The sequence below is a fragment of the Maylandia zebra genome, linkage group LG15 (genome assembly GCF_041146795.1).
Source record: "Maylandia zebra isolate NMK-2024a linkage group LG15, Mzebra_GT3a, whole genome shotgun sequence".
NCBI lineage: Eukaryota > Metazoa > Chordata > Actinopteri > Cichliformes > Cichlidae > Maylandia > Maylandia zebra.
The window spans coordinates 10,630,519-10,649,902 of NC_135181.1; the positions used below are offsets into that span (position 1 = coordinate 10,630,519).

At 37.8% G+C, this 19,384-nt stretch overlaps 1 protein-coding gene across 3 annotated transcripts; it reads right to left on the reverse strand.

The window, feature by feature from the left end:
• Nucleotides 1-148: 148 nt before the first annotated feature.
• Nucleotides 149-15,256, reverse strand: fbxo25 (F-box protein 25). 3 transcript variants are annotated; one of them, XM_004541774.3, is made up of 11 exons: nt 15,128-15,256; nt 14,172-14,352; nt 6,946-7,049; nt 6,235-6,284; nt 6,023-6,115; nt 5,830-5,923; nt 5,085-5,266; nt 4,595-4,777; nt 4,024-4,167; nt 3,223-3,249; nt 149-2,591 (listed from the first exon to the last, which is right to left on the reverse strand). In XM_004541774.3, exons 2-11 carry the CDS (start codon nt 14,297-14,299, stop codon nt 2,502-2,504), a joined length of 1,095 nt encoding a protein of 364 aa, XP_004541831.1. In that variant the 5' UTR covers nt 14,300-14,352; nt 15,128-15,256; the 3' UTR covers nt 149-2,501. The 3 variants fall into 3 exon arrangements, with proteins under 3 accessions (XP_004541831.1, XP_004541832.1, XP_004541833.1); XM_004541775.5 differs by lacking the exon at nt 15,128-15,256 and adding an exon at nt 14,921-15,110; XM_004541776.6 differs by lacking the exon at nt 3,223-3,249.
• Nucleotides 15,257-19,384: the final 4,128 nt, after the last annotated feature.

Below are 19,384 nucleotides of genomic sequence, written 5' to 3' on the forward strand. Positions count from 1 at the left end.
TTCTATTAATAATTAAAAACATAATCTAACCCTTACAAATAGGCAAAATGTGATCTTTCACTTCTTGTTTTCCAGTCTCCTTTTTAACTTGATTACATGGCTTCAGAAAATTGAGTCTCATCAATCAAGTAATAACAGAGTACAAACAGGTTTTTAGAAATATTTATTACTGAATAGCTACTTCCTGCCCCGGAAAAATCATGACAGTACCATCAAGAGTATGGGAACAGTAGAGGGGTATTACAAAAGTTGGAAGGATACAAAATGTTCTTTTTTTTCATAAATAATGCTTTGCAATTTACCTGTCACATGACAGTTCTGACAAAAGTAGAACAACCTGATCAGCTGATGGGGTTTTACTTCTTTTGTGTGTGTGCGTGACGCATTGACGCTTTTGATGTACACAGAGCACGGCAGGTATTCACAGAGGACAACATAACAGAGACGCAAACATGGCATGCAGTTATTGTAGGAAAATGCCACCAAAATGAAACGGAACAAAAAGCTGTTGAACCCCATTAAAAATGAAAGATTAACACAAGTCATCTTTTTCTGCCACACAATAAATGTTAAACTTTCTTTTTAAACACATTACCATTACTTACATACTGAGCCCCCTAAAGATCACTCAACAGAATAGTTCGCCAGGCTACATTTACCTCGCAATAACCTTTTATCTGGCTGATGAATTTAAGGTTGAGCTGTATTATACAAAAGAAACAGACTGGATCTCTGAAAACGACTGCAGACAGCTTTAAGTCACTTTAGCGGCAACCGTGCCTTCACTGCAGCAATAATGGCTGGAACATGGTTGCTTTTAATGGGAGTAAAACTTGCACTGGGTCAGGAATGTGTTGATGCTACTTCATGTTGCTGATACATAAATCAGAAGCACCACAAATATCAAAAGTACCACGCCTGCTACAGCTGGACATCCATAGCACCACAGACTGAAACACAGCAGTGGGCAAAGTCCAAGCTGGGGAGGTTACAATAACTCTCTAAAGGCGATAACTGTGGCGTGTCTTTTTGTATAGTTATGGTAACTGATTTTAATATATTCAAAAAACAAAACAAAGCCGCACAAAAAAAACTAAATTAGAAATGAATTTGACTGATAGCATTATTGCTACAAAAGTCAAATGCATCTCAAATATTTTAATATATATAGTGTGCCTATAGAGCAGATAGTAGTAGTGCAATAATATCAATATTGTGAAGTGCTATTATGACAGGCCTGGTGCAATAACATTAACTAAACATACAGCAACAGCTAATGGCAGAAGAAATGCTTCCAACCAGTTCAGAGATCTTTTTCCAATCAGTTTTAAAGAGTAACTGAACTGGACCGACGCCTGCAATCACAGGGAATGGAGGGCAGACTGCTTTTGATACTGACAGAACACAAATGAACGTATTATGGTCGTAGATCGCTTTGTTGTAATGATGCAATCATATCCTTTCATTTTCCCGCTTGTGAGGGGAAAGGAAGTTCATATCAATGTGACTATTTTATGGTTCGTTAGAAACGCATCTTTGTGATTTAAAAAAATAAATAAAAATACATGTCTGCAGTTAGGTTCAAAATTTGTGCAGACTTTCAGCTTTGATTTAAGCAGTTTTAGAGAAATTTTGCTTTAACTGTTTGGGGATTACAGCCATTTTTATACACAGTTCCTCAAATTCAGAGGATCAAAAACGACTGGACAAGTTAACAAAATTTCAGGTACGAGGATAGTTTTTAATACTTGGATGAAAATTCTTTGAGCTTTTTCCCTGGACCTGCTCTCTCAGGCCTTTACCGCAGCCACCTTCAATGGCTTCTTGATTGTAGGTCTCTGCATTGAGTTTTGTATTTAATAACTGTAAAGCATACTCTGATGGGTTGAGATCAGGTGACTGACTTGCCCATTGAAGAATATCCCATTTCCTTGCCTTGAGAAACTCTTTTTTGTTTACTTTTACAGTATGCTTTGGGTGACTATCAATTTTCACAAAGAAGTGGTGTCCAATTAAGGTTTACAGCATTTGTTAAACCCCTTAAGGCTGAAAGTCATATCTTCAATGTTTGATTTAAATTTAAATTCCACATGAAAAGAACTCCAGTCATGATCTTTAGGGGGCTTTGTACTTAACATAAACATGCTAAGATTTGCTCTACATATATTTCCTTTCAAAATATTCACATTGCATTTACATCATATTTTATTCCCTGTGTAAGGAGCAACCTTTCTTGTCTTAAAAGACAAACATGTATGCGAAAGGAGAAAGCCTTGCTTATATATCACCTTCTATCAACATTCTGAGAAATCCTCTCATTTAATTTTTCCTCAATTTACGGAAATAATTGTGCGTAAGGAAGTAAAGACGTAAACGAAATAAAGAAAACATTTCTTTGAAGCCCTTTGTATTTGGGTTAAAGACATCAAGTTCTTGTACACACCTCTTGGTGTGGGAGTGATGCTAAACGGATGCTTCAGGTGAAAAACAGCATGGAGGGTTTAAAACTTGAACAGGTCGATAAAGTGCTGCGGAGAGATGGGCATCAGGCAGCTGTCTGGATCGTTGGCTGTGCACGGGTGGCCAAAGTCCTGGAAGGAAGTCAACAGCTTAATCATTAGAACGAAGGCACACTGGGAAACCTCCGAGTTGGCGCAGTCATGATTCTAGCATTTACTTAGAGTAGAATTAAAACTGATTACAGCACAGAAGCGAGCTCTTACTCTTAGGGTGATTTAGTAATTATGTCATAAACTGTGAACATAACAGCACTGGTTATGGCAGTTTTAATTAAAAGTTCTCAGGGCCATGTGTCACTGTTTACTCGTGGTAAAAACACACGGCCTATTTAAGTGCATATAAAAGATAAAATGTGATGTGACACTTGATAGATAAGCTTGTGAAAACTAAACAGAACTTAGGAAGGATTTTACAAAAATGTGGTGAGCAAGTTCTGGATGATAGCACATGGAAGTGTCCAAATATTTATGTTGGACAAAGTGACAGCTGACATTCAGGGGGAAAAAAAAATCTATTTTAACCGGAGCAGGTTAAAGGAGAAGTCAGCGGAAACAATGTCAGAGTTTACAAAACACGATGACAGGACAGCAAAAGACAAAACTCAATACAAGGAAATGAAATCGGACCATCGGGGCAATCATCGGGGAAATGAGACAAGATGGCAATCTAAGAAATAGAAAAGCATTATGGGACATAAAGTACCTTCAATAACAAAGCCAGATGGCAATCCTTAAGGTATCAGGGACAAGGGGAACCAGGAGAAGAGGCAGGAAGGATGGGTGCCAAGCAAGGAGAAGGATGCAGAGAAAGCAGCAGGTTAAATAATTTAGGTACCCAGGAAAGGATAATAACGAGTTTGTGGCAAGTAAATAAAGAAACAAACAGAGGAAACTGAATGTATAGGAATACTTTTTAATAAAAGTGCTGCACTGTTCAGTTTCTGTATCTCTAGAAGTTCCCTGATCTTGCTATAACATGATCTCTGTCTTAGTTAGTTAGTTAAAAGATCAGATTTTCTGTGCTGCTGAAAGCAAACCAGTCGGTTAATTTGCTTGACACTATAATTTTTTTTAAATTATTGTACTGTAATCGTGAACAAGGATCTGCACTACAGGCAGTGCTCTGCGGTTCTTTTTGATTCAGCAAACCTTTTTATTGCTGGCTTTAAGAATTTAGAGTAAACTGAATATTAAATAATTAGAGTTAAAAATACAAAAGCAATACCAAGGAAGGTAAACTATTCAAAATATAAAGATATGACTTTTCTTTTAACAGCAAGCAGTTAAACTTGGACTAAACCTGTTAGGTTATTTCAGAATAGCAGTCTGGTGAACTAAATTTATAATATAATAGTCATATTACTATTACATGACTACAAGTCATGTTAGATTTTATTCATTACATATGTGCCTACAGGTTTTGATTATCTTGATCCCCACCAAAATCAATAAATCAGTATAAGGAAACGTGCTTAGACTGTTGCTGCTGCATTGTCTCGTTTACCTTCCAGAAGAGGATGCTACAGTGTTTGCAAAAGTGCAACGTGTCGCCGTACTGCTCCTTCATGGGGTAGTGTTTCTGCAAGGTGAAATACATCAGCTTCCAGTCCACATTGTCATTCCTGGTTATGGCTAAAGTCCTGCAGAACTGCAAAAATGCAGTGGGCACACACACACACACACACACACACACACACACACACACACACACACACACACAATGGATGGAAAGAAACTTTTACCAGCTATTTAAAACACTCTGGGGATAGATGCAATTAAAACAAGAACAGTGTGTATTTAGATATAATCAAGAACAATTCCTCATTAACATCAATCCTGAAAGAGTGCGAAAGGTCTAAGATAGTGTGCTTGGGTGTGTGTGTGTGTGTAAGAGCTAGAGGATAAGCTCATTTGCGAGCTGTGAATAAATTGTGCCAACTCTGCCCTCTAGTGGTTAACATGGGCTCTACTTCTAGTTCTGAAGCAATCCAGTTTTACAACACTCGACTATATATGTATGACTAAAAGTAATAAAACCTTAGATTCAAGCTCAAATGATTAAGTGTAATACTCACCGGTCTGTCCGAAAAGTGAAAGAGGCAGAGTTTCTTCCACAGTGTGTTGTTCTCACTTAGGATGTGCAATGTTGGTGTGGCCTGTCCCAAGTTAATGATGTCACAGGCATCAGAGAACTTATAGAGGATCTTGTTTTGCATGTGCAGGGGCAAATCACTGAATGACATGCCAGTGCACATTTGCTGAGGAAACAAGAATCACCAAAAATAAATAGTGGACTAACAACACTTCTGTATTTCACATTTCTCCCACATTAAATTCAGCTTGTAAATTGGACCAGCTTGTCAATAAGTCATAATTCATAAGCAGGTACAAATGGAGCTACATGTATAGCACTGTAAATAAAAAGGCAGATTTTTAGCCTACTTCTCATTTTAAACAGCACTCTTATGACAAGTCAGCGCAGACAGATTTCCAGCATGGCTGCTATTTTAGATTGCTGTCTGGAAGTTCTGCGGTCCACCTACTCTGCGATTTCAATAAAAATACCTTGGGGATCTGGAGGTTGTTCAGCTCCTGCTGCCATTTAACAATGGTTTCCAGACGGCACAACCAGATGTTGACGTTTCCCACGAGGACACACCTGCCATGGATGGTCAGACTGTGCAGGGTGGAGCTCAGGTCTTGTAGAAGCTCTTTGACGAGGCGTGGGTTATAGTGGTCCTCCAGAACTGGAATAAAAACACAAGCAAAAGAGAAACATGAAGGAAAACACCAGGGCTATTGAGGAATTTTTTTTTAAGGATCATAACACATTTTTTGTTGTTGTGCGGGCTCCTGCCGTAAACCACCCCATATACATAACAAAAAGACAAATGGAAAACTAATATTTATTTTTACAAAAAAGCTTCAAGTTTGCAAAAGAACTAAAATGTGTTTACCAGAAATATACACACCACTGAAGGATGAAAAAAAAAATACAGTCCTGGTCTGTCCTTTGTAACCCTGTAATGATGGAGCATGCTAGCCCTATTGGTTTTGCGGTTAAACATGAGACTGCAACGACTGAACAGCAGGATGAGAGAAAGCATGTTCTGATCGCTCAAAGGCTTCACATTCACACACGCACACACACAAAAAATCTATAAACATAAAAACTACTTTTCCCAACACAAAACGCCCTGAAAAAAACTAAATTAGAGTTTGAAAGCCGCTGACACCAAAAGTAATAATGAAAATAAAGAGTCTGTATGTGCAATTTATCCCTCAGACACCCCATGTCAGGTCTTCTCACCCTTTCGTACAATCTTCTCCAAGATATTGAAATAGTTTTTCTGGGCAGCTCCACTCAAAGACGTCAGCTGCGATCTGGCTATTAGCTGAAAAAGCTGTGGGTGACAGAAAAAAAAGGAGGAGCTTAAGATGCGCTATATAAGTCATACAATTAAAAGGTTTCTTTAACATCATGTACGAGCATCAATGCTCACTTTTGCAACGTAATTAAATCTTCTCAAGTCCTGAATAGCGCTGGAAAAGTCTAGCCGGTTGAGAGCTTCGCCGAGTGTGCAGTATCCATGTCGCTGTAGGTACACATCAGAAAAAACATGTGCACACAAGCTCTGTTAATTAAAGAACTGACTAATGTGTATTTTCCATTAAAAGACAATCACTCCTTTGTGTGAAACGCCTCAGTACTCACTTCTTTTGTGCTCCCTTTCTGAATGTAGATCCATTTATCTGTGAAAACAACTAAAAAAAAATGCAAAAACAAACATTTTAATGAAAGCTTTCTTACAGTTGTGCATCATTGAATTTTACATATTTTAATGACAAGAGAGGGACAAGATATTTCACCTGAAACTTAATGACTTTTTAAAAATGTATTTATTTGCAAAAGTTTGAGTCAACATTGAACATTATAACATTTCCAAAGTCTGAAATTGTTTAAGGGTTTCTGTATGGATTACATTACAAGTCTTACTGATACAGTAGGATAATGATATAATACAATCAATTTGTGCTCTCTAGAAGAACTGATAGTTATGAAAGTTTCAAGATCATTTAAGGGCAAATTATTATTAAAAGTATAAAAAGTTACTTCACTTCAGATTTTCTATGTAAATCTTAGCTATAAAATGCAGAAGTACTTAGGTAAGCTAGACAACCTCAAAAGGTGCACAAGAGCTGCTGATGTGCTTATTAATATTATAATGGATGCACTGCATCTGGAGACGGAGGACACTACAAATTGATAAAAAAGACAACATTTGCAGCACAACCTTAATCCAAATCCCTGAGAGTTTTATTTCTATCTCACTGACTTTTGCACTTTTGTACACATTGCTTTTAATCTTCATGCCACAAAAAGTTCCCCGAGCCAAAACAGTGATTATGTGCAGCTGAAACTCACACTGGGATTTAGTGTTATTGTTGTAGAAGTCCTTTTTCCTCTTTGTGGTGGAGAGCTCACACACATCTCCAACAAACAGATTTTCATTGTTGCCATTGCAGAGCCTGTTTGGACAGAGGAAACATGTGCGTAATGCATTAATAACACTTCCACGCAAGTCTGAAAACACCATGTAATTACAAACCACCGAACCACTGTGGCGTCGCCCTGAAGCAAATCAGTGACTTTTTACTGATAGCCTGTGTGTCACAGTTGCACGGCAAGATGGCTCATAGCCAAGTTAGGTGATGTAGTGTTACTGAACTTATAGGGAAATAAATAATTAAAGATCAGAGGAAAAAAAGAAACTGAAGGAAACCTGTTGTATTACTGCTACACTGATATGCAGGCCAAGGTCAAACATGTCGGACAGAGGTCTCAGAACATTAAGCGTGCTGTATCTAATCTTTGTTGTTTCTTGCCTCAGGGCTGTGTTATTTTTGATAACACAGAACTTAGCATTTTCGTTGTTGACCTCAACTTCACATTGCTGTCGGAGAACACTCAAAAAGGCCGAGCTCCAACAGAAATACGAATTAAAACATGTCACATTCAAGTCAACATAGCGAATACAGATGTTCCCAGGGTTTGTGAAGACGTTTCTTACCATTTTTACTGCATAAAAAGGCTAAAAATTCAGATTACAGTCCTGTGTTGTGCGAGAGACTTGTTGCTTACTTTGTGCCTGTTCTCTACTCTTTCAATCTACTTCCACAAAATTAAACCACCAATTAGGTAAATTATTACTATGTCTTTACTAAATTCAGGTCAAAATATTAACTAATACTCACAAAGCAAATTACTTGTTGAGTACAAACAAATTAAAACAACTATCTACAAATAAATCTATGTGAAAAAACAATAAAAAACAAAAAACAAGCTGCAAAACTTCAATCATGAATAAGAGTGTGATTATGGAGTTCTGGTTCGCTGATTTTCTAATGAGCGTTGTGAGACAGATCAAATTACTGAACTAAGCTGGTATCTGATACACTGCATTAATAATCCATTGGTTAAATTAAGCGGCAACACTGCCAGCTAAGAGAGAATTCTTGGTAAGCTAACCCCTCCCTGGGTGTCATAGGGTGAGACGTGGGTTCTTTATCGGCCATGTCACCAGCCTGTCATGACTGACAAGACAGACATGCTTATATTTAAATCTAAAGCCAATTCAAAATCACTGGTTAACCTAACATGCATCTACACAGGTACAAGGAGAACTTGCAAACTATACACAGAAAGGTAGCATCTACCGAGTCCGCTCAGGCTCGGGATTAGAACCCAGAACCTTCTTTCTATGAGGCAATAGTACATTGTACCATGGTGCACCCATAGCCCTTGAGTAAGTCAGAGTCCTGTCAGTGGGGGTTTCCAACTCAGGGTCATCATATGGGTCATGTAGTCTTTAAATAGTTCCCAACAGTGCTCAGCGAGTTGGAAAGTCTGCTGATAACACACAGACTTGTTTTTTAATCTCATACTTTTTAAAAATGTGTTTCCAACTTCTGTGCTGCTATATCTCTATGATGTGACTAGCATCATGCTAACCTTTGGAACTAGTGGATGCTTTTTTCCTTTTTTTTTTTTACCCGATTGCTTTCTAGAGGTTGAAGAACTTGTATATTTGGTGCATTGACAAAAATGTCCAGTGCGGTTGGTCCCATGCGGCTTCATTTGATATGTTTTGTGACTTTTTCCTCTCTTTTTCCTGCTCTTAAGCACTGGATTTTCTTCTTTTGCAAAACAAGTTGGTTTGGACCAATCCTGTCTACCCCAATGTAGAATAAGATCTTGCGAGTGGGGCCTCGATAGCGGGGGTGGACTAGTGAAGACGGAGGGGTCAGGACAGGGACAACTTTGCATATTCATTGATCTGTCCATGCTAACAATCAAAAAAATAAAATAAAATCAGGAAAAGAGGTAGAGTTACATTTAATACATGTTAAGGCACGAAGGGAATTTTTTCATGGAAAACATCTTCGAGGAGAGCTCCAAATAAGACCCTAGGGCAAATGGATGGTATTTATACAGTCCTTTCTTTTGAACTTATCAAAACACTAACAGTGCAAGCCACATTTCACCATTCACACGTATATTCACACCATTAAGTCCATTATTCTGTGGACTTTATTGATCAAATAAACCAGTGGACGTACTGGGTATGCAGTCTCCTGGTCAAGGACACTTCAACGTGTAAAACAGTCAAACCAGGGATCAAACCACCAGGCTTCTGATTAATGAACAATCTAATCAACTCCTGAGCCACAGCTGTTCTACATTACACTGGTTATCAATTCTAATATACTTCCAGAAGCATATTTAAGTTGGTCTTATGGAATAAGAGACCAACTTAAATTTTCTCCAGCATAAGTAAAGACATGGCTTTGCTTGTCTGACTACAGAGTCAGCTGATCAGAGTGAATGAGCTCCACAGTAATCCCTTGTCTCTATCCATTTATCCAGTTGCACAGTCATAAACACAAACACACTTGCAAGCGCAGTAATATGTCAAAGTGAATTATAAAAAGGTGGAATTCAATAGGGTGACTTTCTTACACAGGCTGCACATGGAATAACCGTCTCCAAGGAACCAATAAAAACATCACAAAGGAACAACTTATTCAAAAGGATTTGTGGACATTTTAAAATCCTCAAATAAAAGATAAACAGGGCCCTGAAGGGAGCACGTAGTTCCAAAGGAAATTAACCGAATACAAAATATAGTATGAAGACTTTTAGATGATGTTCTAGTCTCTTAGTAGACAAACACATTTGATTAAGTTCAATCAATTTACACGATTACTTGTAAGAGAAATGAGCATTAAACTGAGGTTCAAACACTCAACTGACACTCGACAGCATGAAGATCAGTGACCAGTTTGTTTTAGATTTACACACGCACTGTGATCTGAAGTACTTCTGTAACACTGTGTACCATTCTAGTACACACCCAGTGTATTGTCTCCTTTCTTTCTGGCCTACATGTGGTCGCCTGGCAAACGTACCTCGGTTGCCATGAGGTCACTGGCTTTGTGGAGGGAGACTGCATCTGAAGAGCAGCCAATTTGCCTAAATGATGTAATTAGTTATTGTCTGATGACAGGCTAAAGACTGCTGACGAGTCACTGTGGTACCGAGAAGTACTGTTAGTTAGACAGAAAATTCCCCTGGCCTGAAGGGGACGTCACCAACTGCTACTGAGATGCCATCAATTCCACCCTGTCAGTACCAGCGTGACACGAACCAAACCCTGCGTGTGTGTTTACGTTTTATGAGGCTTGCTCATGAACTATTGTCCACCATATCAACAGTCTCTGGTCCTCACAATGATCAGAGATGTCACCAGTTGACTTGAGAAGATCACTTTTCAGTAAACTCTAATGAAAATGCAACAAAATAAACAACAAATTTCTAAACAACAGAGGCGAGGGAGTCAGATAAATTCAAGATGTAGAAGGACGTGCCAACATATAAATGCCTAGTCATATACAATGAGGCAATTAATAATCCTCCATCCAGTAAAACTCCAAAACACAAGCAGAACAAGAAGCTGGAGCAGAAAAAAATACATACAAAAAGAAATGAATGAATACAGAAAATCCCCTCTTGTCTCCTCATTTTTACAACTGCTCACTGCCAGTTGGCACAATACAAGTTTCCTGTGGAGAACAACATGAGCTCTGCTGTGGGAGGCCACATGAGCTGCAGACAGGGGCAGTGTGTAATATAAACCAGAAAGACGAAAAGCAGAAGATGTTTTTTTGGTTTAGCTGATCTCAACAAGCTGTTGCCATTAAAGTCTTTAATCCACTAAGCCCCATTATTTGAACACACAACAGCCAGCGTGTTTGAAATTGGAGGTTATCATTATGCACTGTTATCATAAAAGCCAAGGCTTGTAAAATAGTTATGATGTCAATTCTGAGAGGGAACCTAAGGTGTAACCTGTAGTTTTCCGTGATTAGGCTCAGTCATGGCAACTTATGCTTCAAACCTAACCTGCTCACAAGCACATTAACTTCAACTCATTTTGTTACAATCTAACAGCATGCACGATGAACGTGTGTGAAAAAGAAGTGTCATATGCACAGAGGTTTAGGATTAGCTGTATATACTGCACACAGGTCACATTCAGAAGTTGTTTGTATGATATTACTATGTAGTCAGAAAGAAAAAAAGTTGAACTGTGTGATGTAAATCACCTCATAAAAGCCTAGATGTTATGGCACCAATTCTAAGCGATTTAATGGTTCGTGAGCACTTCTGGTCTTATTCTTGTAATTTCACCAAGAAAAATCCACTGTGTCCTGGTGGTTTGAGACGGACCATGTAATTGGAAACATTAAGCTTTTGTTTTATATTCCTATCATTTAATTTCCTGTCAACTCTCCCCTGTTAGTAAGAAACACCAAGCCAAAACACCCTAATAAAGTTTAATATGCTTAAGTGAAAAAGTTATGACCCTGTAATACTTTATGCCCTGAGAGAAGCACGACTATACTTGCTGTGATTAAAACCTTGAAAACTTGCCAAAAAAATCGAAAACAAAAAACTTTGACACTTTAAAATAAATAAACAAACAAAAACACACATGCTTAGACTATTCTAAAACTTCACCACATTCATAAGACGGCAACCTGAGACAGAACTACTTGTAGAGGTAGCATAAATAAATCTGATCAAAGACCTTCATACATACACACATAACAATTTGGTTATTTCATTAGGAATTTAGTAGGATTTCAAAACCCCGATTGAGGGCTCTGTGAGAAAATGGAGTAACACTTCCCAGTATTAAACTGAGCAAATCAAATTCCCACTACCTGATACATTATGCAGTCAGCATAATTACCCTTCTACAATCCAGAATTCTTCTAACCAAAATTCCAAGTTTTCCCAAACGGTAACAGCCTTCTCTACCTGAGGTTGGCTGTGAACTCTCTGTCATTATTACCACATGGTTGTTTCATTATTCCAGACCTAAACTGACCTTCTGCTGGAATTTTGTGTCTTTAAAGAGGTTTTTTTTTAGCTAGAATTGTTAACCACAGAGCAAAGCAACTGAACTCTGAACTCATAGTAGTGGAGCTTTTTCACACGAGTCACATCCAAGCCTTTACCCGAAGTCTCCACACTGTGTTCAGACTCAGAGATGATTAAGGAAAAGGTGAAATTACGCTGAAAGCTCAAGTAAGCCTACTTTCTTTTAACACGGAAAACTGGAAGAATCACAAGAATAATCAATAAAGAATGTGACTTATACGCAGAACCAGATGAAAATCGAATCTAATCAATATTTGCTCCACTCTCACAGCGAGCGGTTTGTGTGTTTTGTCACTTGCTGTGCAAGTAGTCTGCAGCATTGAGAAACCTTGATGAGATATCACATTCAGATTTGTCACAATTAAATAATTGGTCATAATTAGGAGACTCTTTTTCACATAAACACAACTACAAACACTCTTTGCTCTTACAGAACTACAGGATTCACTGCCAAATCAATGTCATTGAAAACTATGTTAAAATATGTCGACTCAATTCTTTTTTCTGTAACAACACTCTTTGGCAAAACCAAGCTGAAATTATGGGAATGTACAGTATAATCACCTCATAAAAGGTCAAAAGTTTACATACAGTCATCGTGAGAACCAATGTCATTGCTGATGGTGGCTGTGGCTCAGAAGGAAAAGCAGGTACCCTACAAAATTGAAAGGTTCAATCCCTGCTGCAGTTTGCATCCAAGATACTGAACCTGAGTTGCTCCCGATGTGCTCATCAGAGTCTGGATGGGTGTGAATGTTGGACAGAAAAAGCTTTGAGCATCACTGTTGCCTCAAAGCAAAAACAGAGGAAGCTGGGCCAGATAGCAAAAGCATCTGCATGAGATGGGACACTGAACCAAATATTAGTGGGCGCATATGTATACTTTTGACCCTGTGCAACTTAAAACTCCTCATAAATTCAATTTGTGTGAAAGTCCTGCTGTTTTTAAAGTCATTAAAGATGTATGCTGTACAATCATTCCACCCCTGAAAAAGAACAGTTCAAAGAAATCATTAAAAAACCCAAATTACCACAACATTCATCCCCATAATGAGTGTATGTAAACCTCTGAGCACAACTGTATGTGCTATGGCCCTCATAATAAGTGGTTGAATGATTAGTGAATTGTTGCCTTATGTACCCTTTAACCCTGGGCTATTAGGTATCTCTATAACAGACTTGTGTAAACAGGTCATTTTACACCAGTTCCCCTTTAGCTTCAGTATTATCCTGAAGGAGAGTCAACTTACAGTTAGGGATTAACACATATCATAGCTTAGAAAATTCTTCAGTAACAGCAAACAGCAACCCATGACATTAGATCCATTAAGCCAGGTATTACATGTAATTAGCCTACTGTTGTGGTTACATTTTTTTATTTTACACATATAAAAGAAGCCTGAAAGAGTTTGTAGGTCTTACAAAGTTTAAAAATGTGAAAAATATCCAGAGAAATGTTGTTCAGCAGATATCTGTCCACTCATGTATCCTTATTAAATCATTCACCACTGCTCCTTTTAGTTTTTTCCCCTTTTCTATTTTCTAAGAAATCTGTGATTCTGTAATCCAATTTAGAGTATCCACTGAAGGCCTAGATTGGCCTCTAAAGGCACAGTTGGATTATACAATAAAAGCAACCTGTTTTGATTACTATACTTTTAATATAACTCATAAAATTTTACAGCACTCCAAAATGTCGTCAGCAAACTAAAAATGGTCAAAGTACAATGTACATACAAGCTACTACAAACATATTGCCATATAAGGCAATGAATGTAAGCCAATAAACTATGATCTACTTTTACTCAAAACTGATTAAACTCCTTGTTTTTTTAAAGGAAGATGACCAGCAATTTCGTTTTTTTTTTCATTCCATTTTAGGCTGTATCAATATTTTGAGCAGCAAAACTTTAGATATACTACTGTTATGCATTCTCTTTTGCACGCCCTTATGAGGGTCTCAGGGAGGTTGAAGCCTATCCTAGAGGTGGGGTACACCCAGGACAGGTCACCAATGTGATACAGAGCTAAAGTGCACTTTAATTGGGTGAATTTTTGACTACTTAAATATGTAGAGCTCAGACAGAGATGATACTAAACCAAAGAAGTTTGATTAAAGGTAGATAAAGGTGAAGGCAACTTACTCTTTCAAATCAATCTCTCCGTTGTTGTCCTCCAAAACATCTCCGAACAAGATGATCCTCTTCCAGCCATCTTCCGTCTTTGTCCAGCTCCACCCCGGCGATCTCCAATCCTTACCCAAGAAAGGCATCTTGTCTGGCAGGTGTGAGACTGTGAGCAGAGAGGGCCGCTGCTACTTCACACCTGGAGGTTTAACCAGCTTTTGTTAGAAAATGATTTTTTTATTCTTGATGCCACCATGCAAAGAAGAGAGAAATTTTGAAATCTAATTTGTCCTTGTTAAATACAGCATGCTACAATAAAATTTCACAAACAGTTTTAAGCATTTAACCGGTTATATTCACATTATGTTCACATTAGGTTCTACTGAAAAAAACAACAACTTTTAAATGAAAAGGTGAACAAGTTATAAATATCACCAATTTAATGGCAGTTCAAAAACACTGAGATGATTTTTTTTAAAGCTTACAAATTGAAACTGACTGTTTTTAAACAAATCCCACCACACATAGATTCTTATATTTTATGCCAGCATTGGTTAAAAAAGGTGAAAATAAAAAGTATTATTATGGTTTCTCTTAGTGTTCATAGAGACACTGTAGCCTGCAGCTACCTTTCAACTGCATATCACATAAAGCAGAGGGCCATCAGCCATTCTCAATTACCCTGTTACAGCACGTTTACAGATTTAACACTCGTATGTAAAGGGCCAGACTAAGCCACAGCGTTTTAATATACTTAAATAACATACCTTGCAATATCCGTGACGCAATTATATATTTTTCTACCTTCAGAATTTGGACAATGACAGCGTTAGCGGGCGCTGTTAAAGTCGTTTTAGCTATCAAACACGAAGCTGTCAGTCGACCCAAAACAAATAATGACGACAAGAAGAAAATAATGAATCTCCGCTACGCTGGTATAAGACTGTGAATTTCTGAAAAACGGCCAAACAAACCGTTAAAGAGAAGCAGCTCTTCTGTTGTGTCTCTGCTTCCGTCTCTAGCCTTCCCCTCCTGCGGAGCTGGAAATATTGACGGAAGTAAGCGCGAGAATTCGTCAATTCACGCCCCCTACTGCTCTCTGATTGGTCAAAAGGTCTGTATTTATCTTGTTGCTACCCAGATTCGGGAGGCCGATTGGATAATCACTCCTGTCACTCAACAGCTTTTTTTTAATCCCATTTGTTTTGTTGGGGGCTTTCTTCGACACGTGACAGCGGACTGCACACATGTACTTGTGTTTTGATTTTGAGATGGGGGATGGTAACTGGTCTGCTGGAGCTTTGAGTGACTGACTGATGCTGAAAAATGTTGTGAAACGCTTTAAAGACTTAACTTGAATAAATAACTATTTTCTCACCCCACCCACTGTTTTTTCCACATCAGTTGTATGGTTTAAGTTTAAGCCGTATATTTTATGACACGTTATCTAGGTCACAGTTTTATTACTCTGGGACCTTCCTGCTTTGATGTGCATGGCGTAAAGCTGCAAACTGGATGTGAAAAGATAAGTTTACTTTTGATTGTTTCAAATGACGTTATTCTCTTCAGTTTAAGTCGCAAGTCGTTCAGAGCAAGGTCAATTGAATACTGTGCCTGTATATGCAAATTAAAAAAATGCAGCTATTTCGGATGTCCAAAAACGACACCCCGTTTGAACATGTTTCTTTCAAAGTTTTGTACGTATTCAGCAGCCCTGACTCATTGTACACCGGCTCTCAAAAATTTTATTGTTATTGTCACGTCACCTGTTTGAGCTTAAAAATACAGTCTAATGTCCTATATGGTTTGCAGTGGGAGTTCTTTGTGGTTAAAATATGAATTTAATAGGTATTCATTTATGTATTTTGTGTGTGTAATTTAGTATCATCTAGTGGTAAAGGTTGGAGAATGCAACCAACTGAACAACCCCTTCGTACCCAATGTTGCAGGACCTATTTGGCCATCACGTCAATGTAAAATCATGTAGCAGTGCTAGTGGCAGGAGTGAAAGCACCCACCCATTCACCCAGCTCTACCCTCTCCTTGAAAAAAATCAATGAATATTCACAATATTCATTGTGAATATTAACCATAAGGGTTAAAAGGCAGTAAAGTACAATGTGAAAGTGAGCTGATGTCATCAAATATTCTACTGTCTCACTGTGAGCTGGATGTTCCATGCTCAGAAGTCCTGACTTCTGAGTGTACTTGCAAAGTAGGAACTAGAAGCATGCAAGTTCAAACTCTGTGTACTTGTATTGAGCAGTGTTCACTGAAAGAACTGACTTCAGACCAAAGCAATGATTTTGATTAAATCAGTGTTAGACATAGTTCTTGATTTTGATCAGTGAGATTTACATGGAAAATAAATTCATAGACAGCAGCACAGGAACTATGAAATAATTAGTTAATTAAATATTGGAATAATTAAATATGTCTTAAAATGAAATCAATTATCATTTTATTTAATTTATGATAAAGCAATAACAATGAGTGACATGAGAGTACTGACTAAGAATTTTATATTACTAGTAAAACAGGTACTGACAATTTGGTCTTGTTGTTGGATACTGCGTCCCATAAGCTGGATACAATAAGCTCAAACATTATCCAGAATCTATATATACCCACTCATATCTGCTGGCATTGTTGCTACTTATATACATCCTCTTTATTACATTTACCTGTTAATCAGTCACATTGGAAAAACTGGTCTGAGTATTTCAGAAACTGCTGATCTACTGGAATTTTCTCACAGAAATATCTCTAGGGTTTACAAAGATTGGTTTGAAAAGAAAAACTATCTAGTGAGAGTTTCCTGGGTGTAAATACTTTATTTATATTAGAGGTCAGAGGAAGAACTTGTCTTAAATGTTGGTATGACATGAACTGAAGGCTTACTGTGGAGCTTGATTAGCTCAAGACTATGAGATTATTAATCTCAGGGTTGTGGGTTAGACCCAATGTGTTGAACCCCACACATTTGTTTGCCCAAACAAATCTCTTCTGATTGTTGCTTTCCCTTAGTAGAGGTTTCTTAGCACCTATTTGACCATAAAGGCCTGATTTGCACAGTCTCCTTTGAACAGCTGATGTAGGGATGTGTGTGCTACTGGAACTCTGTATGGCATTTATCTGAGCTCTGATCTGAGCCAATTGAGTCTAACAACAGATTAAATGCCGTGTTGAGGCTGTCATTTTTGTATTTCTGTAAGGCAAAATAAATCGATTTGTTGAATAATTATTAACTCATGAAGTAACAGAGACCTAATGTTCAACAATCCACATTTCACTGTTTTAGTCTTTGGTGCTGTTGATGATACTGTATTGTTCTTTCTTTGTGTTTTTTTTATGTTTCAGTTGTTTTTTGCCGGTTTTTAGTTTGTTTGTTTTTTTGTCTGCTTGGGAGCTGACACAGACCTTGAGGGGATGGGGTTTTGGGGGGATAATGGGAGGAGAGAAGCTGCAGAGAGGCGTGTAAGACTGCAACTCTGTTTCCTGGTCCCAACTCTGGATCGTCACGTTTTGGGGGGCTTAATATATTTGGCCAGATTCTTAGAAATGAGAGCTTCTCCATCCAAAGTGGAATGGATGGCGTCTCTCTTAACAAGCCCAGGTTTCCTTCAGAAAGTTTCTTAATTATCTTTAAAGCCCACATTGTTTATGTATCTACAATGTAGAAAGTAGCAAAAATAAAAACAAAACATTGAATGAGAAGGTGTGTCCAAACTTTAGACTGGTAGTGTCAGTGATGTTCCATCAGGACAAGCAAAGCAAGTAGCGTGCCTTGTCAAATCTAAAAATAAACGTGAATTATAACATAGCAAAGTGAAGTGATCCCTCATCATAAAGCTCCTCCTGTCAGTTAATCTGTCCTTTACATTACTGCTATTTTGTGACTGCAGTTGGCTATTGTCGCTGAAAGCTGTGCTTATTTTATCTCACAGAAAAATGTAGCTGTTTCCATCTCTGAAGGCGTGTCTGTCTCCTATTAACAATAACTGGAGCTAGGAGGCCAGCAGTTTGTTTCAGGTGATTTGTGCATGTCCTTTTTGGATAAACCACTGGTCTTTCATGGTAAGCTGAGGGGAGCTTTCATTGCTCTGAGATCAGTAATATGCTTCGTATGGAAACACAACTAGTTGTCTTACTGGCCACCTTGGAGAACATTTGTGATGTAGAAAAGATAGGCAACGAACAAATGATTTTTTTTTCATAGATATGCGGTCCTCACAGGACAGCCACGACAAATGTGTGATTTATAGAATTTGATGCTGAAAATTAAACAGAAATACAGTGTTTAAAATGTGATCAACCTTAAACATATGGAGCAGTGATAAAAAATAATATTTAACACTGATTAGTGACATTTTTCTGCAGAATAGTTTTAGTTTTGATACTTTATAAACAATTTTTCAATAATACAGTTTTATGTAAAGTAAGGTTTTTTATTGCTTTTTGGTTTGAAAAGTTCCTCCACCACTTGTCATTGTCAGTTAACAATACAAAAAAGTGGGGGGAATATGGTAGATATTTATTTAACTAAGTTATTAGAAATATTTTACATCTCTTCAGCCAGGAAGGAGTGTAGAAACGTGAAGATGTGCAGATGGACAGCACAAATGGCATGTTTTAATCTGATCCAGTTTATCTTGTTAAATTGGTGTTTTTGAAGAAGGTGTGTTTGTTTGTGTGTGTAGTGGGTGTGAGGGGTGACGATTGTCTCTGCTTGCCTTTCTGTAAAAGTCACGGCATGCCACTCATGAATGTGTGTTTGTATATAAAGCAGTTGGAGGGCTCAAGTACAGTGGAAAAACAGAATATAAGAAACAGTTAATAGACACCTAGAGTACCTTTGGCATGTGGTGGAGGAGGAGATTCTCATAATTGATCTTCAGCTGAAAAATCAGCAGCAATGTAATGTAATGATATGATAATAATAATGATATCACATCACCAAGAAGAATTAAGGCAGCCCTGAAGGTAACCCAGTGTTAGCAATGTGTAACTGATGAAGTGGCAGTGTATAGGTAATTGATAATTCTCATAACCAACAGAACAACTAATAAAAGAGTAAGTAGTTTAACATCAATCCATCCGTCCATCCATTCCCTTCCGCTTATCATGGTCGCAGGGGAGTAATTCAAAGACAATATATTCACCCTGGGTTAAAACTTTTAAACTTTAGCAAACATTTCCATTCCACCCACTGTGAGTATACTCATGCAACA

Excerpts from the sequence above, each read along its gene's own strand:
- fbxo25 (XM_004541774.3), bottom strand. The coding sequence starts at position 14,299 with ATGCCTTTCTTGGGTAAGGATTGGAGATCGCCGGGGTGGAGCTGGACA. Across the intron at positions 7,050-14,171 it reads GGAGAGATTGATTTGAAAGA|GCTCTGCAATGGCAACAATG; the intron begins GTAAGTTGCCTT and ends CTGTCCAAACAG. Across the intron at positions 4,778-5,084 it reads ACAACCTCCAGATCCCCAAG|CAAATGTGCACTGGCATGTC; the intron begins GTATTTTTATTG and ends TTGTTTCCTCAG.